This window comes from Pteropus vampyrus, unplaced genomic scaffold, assembly GCF_000151845.1.
Source record: "Pteropus vampyrus isolate Shadow unplaced genomic scaffold, Pvam_2.0 Scaffold432, whole genome shotgun sequence".
In the NCBI taxonomy this organism is placed as follows: domain Eukaryota; kingdom Metazoa; phylum Chordata; class Mammalia; order Chiroptera; family Pteropodidae; genus Pteropus; species Pteropus vampyrus.
This window is the reverse complement of record NW_011889213.1, coordinates 197858-208156: the sequence shown is the minus strand read 5'-3', so window position 1 is coordinate 208156 and position 10299 is coordinate 197858. Positions and strand designations below refer to the sequence as shown.

Genomic DNA, 10299 nt, shown 5'->3' with positions numbered 1-10299 from the left:
AATGAAACCCACCCTGTCCCTGGACTCACACACACCACACGTTATGATCAGGCTTCTTTGCTTTTGCCCATGTTTTGCCCCCTGCCTAGAATGCCCTACTATGTCATCTCTGCTGGTAACATCCTCTAAGGCCAGGGTGAAGTTACCCAGGAGGTTACCCCCCTTTTCCTGCCTGCACCTCTATTCCTATAACCTTGATTCTTGAATGTGCTTCTCTCACATTGCAGGCCGGTCAAGGCTTAGCCTTCTGCATCCCCCGTGAGAGCAGAAGGGTAAGGATGATGTTCGTTCATCTGTGTGTCCCCAGGGCCAAGCATGGGCCTCACACTAATGAGTATAAGTGAATGAATAAAATCCTTGATGAAATATTTTACAGATCAACAGCTTTGGCTGAAAGATTGGAAATATCTTGGGGAACGGGAAGAGAAGTAGGACCCACACTGAGTTCTGGGCTTCCTTTTGAGCCCCCACTCTAAAGCTAAGTGGGGACAGGACAGCTGCATGACAAGCCCTCCCTCCCACCTCTCCCTTCACCAACCTCCACTCAACCCGGCAGGACTGGAAAACTGGGTCTGGGCTGAGGACATGGCCTTTGTCCCCATGGCGGTACCTTGGAGCCCTGAGCACCAGATGCAGAGGCTACAGGTGACCCGGAAGCTGCTGGAGACAGAGGAAGAGGCTGCCTTCCCCCTGGGGAGCACCTCTCCTCGCTATCTGTACCTGGCCAGCAACCACAGCAACAAGTGGGGTCACCCTCGGGGCTACCGCATCCAGATGCTCAGCTTTGGAGGGGAGCCACTACCCCAGAACAGCTCTATGGAGAGAGCCGTCAGCTGGGGGAGGTGAGTGGCAGGGTGAGGAAGAGGCTGAGGGAGGTGAAAGTTGAGAAGGGAGCACTGGAATGGGCAACTGGCAACTCAGTTCGAACTGTATGCGAAGTGAGATAAAAGCTCCAGAGGATTTCCTAGTTATCAAAAGGCACACGCAGTGGGCACACCCTCCTGGTGGAGGACTCAGGGCTGAGAACTCTTTTCTCTTTTGTATGGGGGAGGGGCGGTGCTGCGAGGTGGCAGCGGGTTAAACAGGAGGACCTAGAAAGGTGTTGGATGACACACTAGAGTGGCGCTGGAGTCACCGGGTGAATGAGATGGGAAAGGCGAGGATTGCGAGCTCAGCTCCTTTCTGTCATAAGGCAACAGGAAGGGGTTAAGACCACAGAGACCTGACCAGTGCTTCCCTAGGTACCAGCTGGCCGTGACTCAGCAGAAGGAGGAGGAGCCCAGCAGCACCAGTATCTTCAATCAGAATGACCCCTGGGCCCCCACGGTGGACTTCACTAACTTCATCAACAATGAGAGCATTGCTGGAGAGGTCAGCTGACTATGGGAGGGCTGGGGGATGGGGCGAGGGGGCACAACAATGAGCCTCCACCTTTTCCTGGGGATCCCTGAAAACTGTCTGGTCTCCTCAGGGGTGGGGCTGACTCCTGCCTTCTCTACTTTCATGGATCTGATCATTACCTCTTGAAGGAATCTTCCCAAGCTGGGAGTTCATTTTCAGAAACCGACTGAGGTCCTGGCCTATCCTTGAGACCCCACAGCCCTCTAAGTCTCAGCTTTGTGGACGGAATCCTTTTCAGGCCCTGGGAATCAATGAGGGCTGGAGGTCACCAGGAAAGACCATGTCTCTTGTATCTAAAGCCAATTCCTGGCATGACCACTAAAGGATTAATTTCTGAACATTGGCCTTTTCTGCTTCCTGAACCCAGATCTTCCCTCCTCTATCTCCCTTCCCTCAGTTATAGTTTGGAACTCTCAGGGAGTTAGGCAGGGAGGAGCCAAAGTAGCCTTTGGGATCGTCATTCCTGTGAGATGAGGAGGCCGATGGAGATGTGATGGGAAATGTCAGGGAAATGTCCAGTACAGGCTGGAACAGAGATGCAATTGATTATGCTTTAAAAACATTTAAAGATTTAAGATCCTTTTGAGGGAAGATGTGCTAGCATAGCAAATCCTTACATACAAGGCTACTGCGAGAGGCAGGCGTGTCCTTAGCAAAGCCAGGCATCATGATTCTCTTCCTTCTCCCCTGCTAGGACTTGGTGGCCTGGGTGACAGCCGGTTTCCTGCACATCCCACATGCGGAGGATATTCCCAATATGGTGACTGTGGGGAATGGTGTGGGCTTCTTCCTCCAACCCTACAACTTCTTTGACCAGGACCCCTCCTCTGACTCTGCTGACTCCATCTACTTCCGGGAGGATGAGGATGCCGGGTCCTGTGAGGTCAACCCCCTAGCTTGCCTCGCCAAGGCTGCTGACTGTGCCCTTGACCTTCCTGCCTTCTCCCATGGGGGCTTCTCTCACAACTAGGTGGTCCCTGAGATGAGGAAAGTGATCAGGGGCCCCAGGGCCAGCATGTATGGGGATGGGGAGCAGTAGGCCCTGGGTTGGGCAGCCTGGTGCTCTCTTCTCCTTCCTCACACCCCTGAGGTCCCCTCTTCTCCCTCCCCCAAAATCACCTCTTCCCATCACATTCCCTTTCGTCCCCCTCTCTACTGGGAACATCCTGAACCTGTATGCTAGGGACACAGGGGAGACTCATCTTTACTGCCACCAGACCTGGGTTCCCATCCCAGAGAGGAGAGGAATGGCCTGCTGAGAGCTTGGAACGATGGCCAAGCTTTTACACAGAAGACTTCCCCTTTTATTTTTATTTCTGGCTTCCCCAAATCTTTTTAGGCCTTCTCCAGGTTCCTCCTGGCCTGTCTAGTCCCTCCCTTGGATCTCTGCAATGGGGATAGTTTCCTAGAAGCCCCAAGGCAGTGTTCATGCCTGGCCTATGTATCCATGGGTGAGCTGGCGGGGGCTTCTTGGCCTGTATTCCTTCTTATCCAAGACTTCCTCCTTCTTTCTCTCTTCCTCTTGCCTACTGCCTCCTCCTCCTGTTCCTACCCATCCTTGTATCCTGGGATTTCCCTCCCATCCTTGAGCAGATGTTCCTCTGCCCTGCTGCTCCGCTAGCCCTCATTTCTCAACTTAAGTCTCCTCTCCTGGCCCTAGGCCTGTGAAAGTCTCAAAATGCAAGGGACATCTAGTTTGAGAGGACAATCCCTGTCTGTTCCCCTGTGTCTGTCACATATGAGGAGGAGGAGTTTCCCCCACCCCAGTCCTGGGGAGGATGTGTTTTCTCTGTCCATTTATTTGTACACCCCTGCCTCACATTCTCAGCAGAAGATGGTCACGGACACAGCAACCAGAACTGTGTGTGACCAATGACCTCTGTACTCTACAGCAGCTAACACGGGAGGCTGAGTAGGCACCAAGAGTGAGCAGCAGAAAGACACAGGAACTCCAGCAAGGACTGGGCCAGGGGCCGTCCAATCTCATACGGGCATGCAAGTGAGCCAGGGCTTCCTGGGGGAGGAGCCTCCCATCAAGCCATCCCTCCAGAGGTCTGGATTGGAGGTGGATGCACAAATAGCAAGAGTTTGGAAAGACCTGAAATGTCCTTCCCTAGAGGATTGGTTAAATAAATTCTGATACAGCCTTACAGTGCAATAATATGCAGCTATAAATATATCTCTTTGTACACTAATAGGGAATAATCTTCCAGAAAAAGGCAAGGTATAGAAGTGTGTCTAGTGCACTTCTCATTTGTGTTTTAGAAGGGAGGAGAAGAATATAAATACATATTTACTTATATATGCATATTCAGAAGAAACGGGTAACACTGGTTGCCTCTGGGGAGGGAACCAGGAGGTTGGGGACAGGGGAGGGAGGGGACTTAGCACTCTATACCTTTTTGTATATTTTGAATTTTGAACCATGTGACTATGTTACCTATTCAAATTAAATAATAAATGGAATCAAACAGGACTTGACTTTTTCTTTTTTTAATGACATGTCCTTTAAGATAGGTTGTGTGTAGGGGAGGGTAAAATGACTTAAGGGATAGACCCAGGGACTCAATTTTCTCAAGTTTTTGACACTAGAGAAATGGGCGTGGCCTCTGATAACTCCTTTGCTTCTCTTGCTCGAATACCTGTGAAGAAAACATTAAACCTCAGTCAATCTCTCCTGTTCTTTCGCTCACTTTTGCTCTCTGTCTCTCTTAGAAGAGGGGTCAATGAGAAGCAACAGGGAGGGATGACTTCTGCCTTCTGGAAACTCAGGCCTGGACAAGAGGGGAAGTGAGGAAACAGATTTTGGATGCTGCTCAGTTTATGACCAGAGGGAGATCTATCCAGGGAGCTCAAGCATCAACTTCTGCCACCCTCTATCCTGCCCCAAGCTCAGGTTCAGTTTTGGGTCAATGGAACAGTGGATGGAGAGGAGTCAATGAGATGGAGAGAAACTAGTTTCCAAAAAAAAAAAAGAGAGAAAGACTTTATTCAGTAAGGAGTAGAGGGCCAGTGATGGCTGGATTAATTCACAGCCTGGAGTGAAAGCAACGGTGACAGAGGACACAAAGAGATTGAGGACAAGGGAGACTGAAGACCGAGATGGAAGAGAAAAAGAGATGTCCTGGCCTGATGAGGCTCTGACACTGACTTTATACTTCCCCTTTCTCTGATCTGAATAACTTACCTTCTCCTTTAAATGCATATCCTTTTTTATCCACCTCCTATGGCTCTTTCTTATGGTCAGTTGCCAATGGGCAGTGATGGGGGAAAGGAATAAAGGAATGCTAGTGTCCACCCCATCCCTACCCCATCTTACTAACTTCAAGCTCATTACCCTGAAACCCATCTCCACACAAAGAATATGAATGTTTGTATGGAGTGTGTGTGTGTGTGCGTGCGTGTGTGTGTGTGTGTGTGTGTTTAAATGTTACTGTGGTTGTGTCTCTCTTCATCTTACCATAGAGATGACATCACCTGCCCAGGCCTCAGTGGACGTATAGATTGCAAGAATTTCAGCCCAGCTAGGGTCAGGAGAGCTACATGACCAGCCCTCCCCCTACCCCACCCTCCTCCTTGGCAGGACTGGAGAAATGGATCTGGTCTGAGGACATGGCCTTTGTCCCCACAGAAGTACCCAGGCGCCTCAATACAATCTCTTGTTTAGACTACTGAGGCTGGCTAGAGTTTTGACCTCAGACTTGTGATCAAGTGATAAGAGTAGGTGTGACTGATGATGTCAGGTTCTGAAGGAACTACTGTCCCCAGGACTGAGAACTTTAGCACTTGGGTCCATTGCCCTAAGAGGAGCTGGATAAAGGGACACCTGGGGCTTAGGTCAGAGGCCATCACTGGGACTTCCCCAGGAATGTATACACTGGAACCTCCCATGAGGAGCACGACATGTGCTTGCCTGCCTCTGCTGTCCTCCTGAAGCCCCTGGGAAGGGCTCGAGCTCCAAATGCAGCTAGAAGATTCCTCCATGCATTCAACAAAGATTAATGGAATGCCTTCCAAGTGCCAGGCAAGGCACTAGGCTATATTAGTGAATAAGAGATACAATTTCTGCCCTCAGGGGTGACAGAGGCAAGTAAAAGCAGCAATTACAGATGAGAACTGTTAGAAGGAACGTGGGAAGTAGACACAGCAAGGGCCCCTCACCCAGACTTTGGAGTTGGGGAAGGCTTCCTGAGGGATCCGATGTCTAAACCGATCCTGGCAGAGGAGTAGAAGTTGGCTGAGGGAGAAAGAAGAGTGGAAAGAATGTTCCGAACAGAGAGAATAGCATGTTCAAAGGCCAGGAGGTGACGAGGTGGCACCATCCAAGTACTCAAGTTCATTGATGGGCGGTTGGGCTGTGAGGAAAGCCTGGAGGAACAAGAAGGGGACAGAGGAAGCAGGTCTTTGCAAACCATGGTTACCCTAGAAAAATGGGGAGCCGTGGAAGGATTTTAAGTGAGAATGAACGAGTCAGATTTTAGGACATTCTGGCCCATAAACAAAGAATAGAGTTGATGGAAGGCCTAGTTACAAGAAGGTGGGTCAGAGGTAAGAAATGATGGTGGTCTGAACACACGGTGAGGCCTGGTGGAGGACTATGGGAAATCTGGCCCAGGGAGGTCCTATTTGGCCTTCGTGCTGCCCACAACCTCCTGGAGTTGCTGATTAAAGTAAATCCCACTCAACAACTGGTCACTTTTATAGTCAGTGTGATTATGTGATAATTGCTTAGATTATTCTTCTAATAGTTATACAGTGCATAGTGGGTTTGAAAAAAAAACTCAAAGGAAAAACATAGGTGTCTGGGGCCCTCCTGCAGCTGCCTTGACTGGGTTTGGCGTGAGAATAGGCTCATTAATTCTACAGCCTCTTTACCTATTTAAGGGACCCTACCCTTTTTGGCTCCTCCTGAAAGATTCTCTTTTAGTCATCCACTCCTCTCCCTGTATTTATAATCTCTCCCTCTTGACTGGCTCTTCCTCTAGATTCTCATCTTGCTAAACTTCTCTGGGACCCTTCATCTCCCCTACATGGGGTGAAGGGGGAGGGGGACAAGGGTTCTTCTCTCAGCCCTCCTCCATAGAGAGTTCCCACCCATCCTGGGTCTGCTTCCTGCCCTCCCCAAGTCCACCCTCAACCCGCTGCCCTTGCTCCGATGACCCTTGAACTACAGCCACTGCTCTGACAAAGGTCACTAGTGACTTCTAAGTGAAAATCAATGGAACTTACCAGCTGTCTACTCTGGATCTCTCAGTGGCATTTGACAATGCTGACTGCTCCCTTCTGGAAACTCTCCTGTCTCGACTTCCCCATGTTTGGACTCCTCCTCATCCATAATTGCTGCTTCTCAGTCTGTTATGCTAGCTTCTTTATCCTTGCTCTGCCCACCTGCCCACCTGGCCCCAAACCTTGGCATTTTCTGGGACTCTGTCTTTGACCCTCCTCTCTTCTCTCTCTAGAGGTCCTCCCTAGGTGACCTCAGCCTCTCATACTTTAATGGCTAAAAATTGTTTCTCTCAAATCCTTATTTCTAGCCTAGAACATCTCTCCTGCACAGAGTCAACTGCCATTTTTCTAGATCTCTATGTTGGAGCTTCCCATGAGCACCTCAAACTAAAAATTGTTAGTTTCCCCCTTAAATTTCCTGTTCTGTGTATGTCCTGCTGGTGAAAGGCTCTAACACCCACCCAGTCACCCAATGGTGTCACCCAATTGGTGCCCTCTCTACCCACCCACACCCGATTGGGCACCAAGTCCCATCAACTCTACTCTTAGACATTTCTCAGAATCGTCCATTCCTCTCTGTTCTCCAGGTCACTGGCCTCATCCTGGCTCTTTGATTCCTGCCTTGTCTTCTCACCTCTAATCTGCCCCATATCTAGCCAGAGTCATCTCCCTAGAATGAAGATCAGAGCAGACTGTGACCTGGTGTCCATGGCAGTGGAGCTGACTGCACAGAGCCTCTGGAGCAACAGCTCTGCTGAAGTACCAGATTCTCCTCCCAGTCCTCAGCCTGAGGGCCAGGGGTGGACTCAGGCTAAACTCATCTTTATCACATTCCCAGAGGCTGAGGCCAAGTTTATTCAAAGCAAAATAGGACCTAGTAGGGAGGAGCAGGATATGTGGTCCTATCTCCTGAGTAATTCTCCAGAAGGGACACTTTTTCAACAAGTTTTTAGGGTATTAAATTAAATTGATGATTATGAAGCTAGGATGAAACAGTATCAGAGGAAACAATGTGACAACAAGACACTTAGGGAAGGTGGTCAGGGTGACACCTTTTTATATACCAATTCTCCTACCCAGATCATTACCCACCTCCCCATGTCAGAGCCTGGTGATACCCCACCACAGTGAATATTCTTGACCTCTGCTAGGTAACACTGCTCAGGACAAAAAATATTTGCTGTTATAATGGTGCATCCTTAGTTGGGGGCTAAGACTGTAACTTACCAAAGGCCCAGACTCACAGTTGCCTTGTGGCTGGGCGTAGACCTTGACGTTAGATTCTGCTCCCCCTTATTCTCAAGGTCACAAGCCCATTTTCAATGACCCCTTCCTGCCTTAGTTATAGTAATTCTATTGTTTGTCCTGACTGCAAGCTCTCCCGTCCCTCTTTTCCATCTTACTGCTCAGTCAATGGGAATATTGGGTCTGAATTTTACTTCCCAGTACTCGGGGATAGGTATTAAATGTGTTTCTTTATTTTTCTGTAAGAGATAACCAGCTCTGTGTCTTCACTCACATGATTGGCAGGAAATTCAATTACAGGCATGCTTGTGTGTGTGTGTTGGGGGGTGCTCATCTTTAGGGTTAAGTAAGACTCTAGTCTGGGCCTTTGGGGGATGTTTGGCTAGTCTTCAGTTGCAGCAGCCACTGCTCTCAGACTCACTTCTGCTTCCCTGAGGCCAGACTTGCCAAGGCGTGGATGGGAGGAGGGGTTGACCCACACCCACTTTCTTCTAGTGTAAAAGCCCTACTCTCTCTTGCTTGTTCACAAGCTGTTTTAAAAACTTTTTTTTTTTAATTAAAAATGTTCAAAATACTGTTTCCTATGAAGAGCTTCTGCAGAGCATGAAAACCAGATCAGAAAAAGCAAAACCAGTTTCCGTTGTCCTTGAGGGCAGGGAGGGCTGACCTCCCTGGAGAGGGGGATTATTTTGTTTTAATTCCATTCTGGAGAAAGGGGGACCTTGCCTTTCTCACCACCTTGAAATGAGCCCCATTACTCCTTCCACAGCTTTATAAAACAAGGGAGAGGAAAACCTGTCCAGTGTCCATATCCAAATAGAGCTGGTCGCATGAATATTTATAGATAATTGACTTTTCTTGGATTAGTTAACCTGGTTTAATTTCCCCAGGTTCTGAGATGTCTCACTGTCTTCTTCGAATTACTGCTTTGCTTAAAACACAAACCGCACAAGACTTCCTGACTTTAAGTCTCCTGACCGCCCTCCTTCCCATCCTTACCTCACACCAAATACGCTCACCTTTTAGCCATTCCCTGCCCATGCTGAGGCGGCCTCGAGTTTCTGTATCTTTGCACCTTCAGCTGGAATGTCCTCCTCATTCTTTAGCGGGAGAATGCATTCCGTTTGCAAGGTCAGTTTAACGTCGGTTTCTGGGGAAGTCTTCTTGGAAATGTCCAGCTGAGAAAGGATTCTTCCCCAGGCTCACGAGAAAATCACGTCCCCTCTCTGGAACCCTCAGTGTCTCCTAGCTCCTCTCAGGGCCTGGCTGCCCAGATCACGGTGGCCTCCTCCTATCACCTGGCAGAGAATGGAGGTGGCTTTGCTCTCTGCCTCTGCAAAATTTTGGAGGAATGTTTTTTGTAGTTGAGGGTTGCAGGCTGTTGGGTTAATTCCATAGACAGTTTTCCAGGTCCTCTGACCTCTAACCTGGCCCATCAGTCCTGCTCAAGGTGGTGGTGGGAGGGGGTCTCTGTTACACTCTGCAGCCTCTGCAGCCTCTGCACCCTCTCCAACTCCTGACTGGCCTCACACCCTGCATGCTCCAATGATTTAGGGTGCTCAGGGCCTCCACAGTGTAACCTGCCTGGCTCAGCCCTTCAGCCCCAGCTCCTCCCAGGTGCTTTGTGTTCTCGGCATTACTCCTAAGCATCCCTGGGGCTGCTGGTAGGGTTATGATAAGAGGAATAGGAGAGAGTGCTGAGTAACAGAGCCTGGAGTGTACCACAAACTAGAGGAAAGAAGGAGGAAATCTGGGTGGAGAGATATGGGCAGGTGAGTTTCACTTACAGGGAAGAGAGAGGTTCCATCTAGAGGGAGGAGGAAGAGCCCAAGGACAGTCCCTTTCCGCCCCTGTCACTTCTTCCTCTTGCCTCCCTCCAGCTGTGTAATCTCCAAAACCAAACCCTCCCCTACTTCATTCCCCAGCCCTGACCCTGAGTGTTTGATTTGGAACAGGAAGACAGAGGATTACGTGGGCCACTTAAAGTCCAGGTTCCTACCTCAGCCCCACCTCCCAAGCCTGGCCTGACCCCTGGACCCCTCCAGCTCTAGCTCCCAACCCTCTGCCCTTATTTTCAATGTACCCATGATGCCTCTTGCCCAGCAGTACCACCCAGAGACCAGGAACCTCCAGAGACTGAAAGAGGAATCCTGCACCCAGGTGCTGTCTGTTTATCTTTCTATCTCCCCTTCTGCATTCCAATTCAAGAGCCTGGGGACAGCCCAGAAGCTTTAGCTATGGCTATCTTCATTATTCTGTCCCTATGTACTGTTCTGGTGATAGGCTTGGGTGAAGGTGGAGCTGGGAATGAGAAAGAAGTTGAGAGGAAATGTAAACCAGGCCGGCCTCCCCCCTGCCTCTCCATGCCTCCCAGTGCCCAGCCCTGGACACACCCTGGTCAGAGCCAGCTGTTTGCAGACCTGAGCC

The 10299-nt window shown here is 49.7% G+C and overlaps 1 protein-coding gene across 1 annotated transcript in view; it reads left to right on the top strand.

The window, feature by feature from the left end:
* The window catches only part of LOC105306267 (retina-specific copper amine oxidase-like), a 5061-nt gene extending 2531 nt beyond the window's left edge, over window positions 1–2530 (top strand). Inside the window, exons 2-4 of the mRNA XM_011381168.2 lie at window positions 557–842; window positions 1242–1371; window positions 2096–2530. Of these exons, the coding sequence (XP_011379470.1) occupies window positions 557–842; window positions 1242–1371; window positions 2096–2371 (692 nt within the window). The 3' untranslated portion in view covers window positions 2372–2530. The remainder of the gene's footprint in view (window positions 1–556; window positions 843–1241; window positions 1372–2095) is intronic.
* Window positions 2531–10299: the final 7769 nt, after the last annotated feature.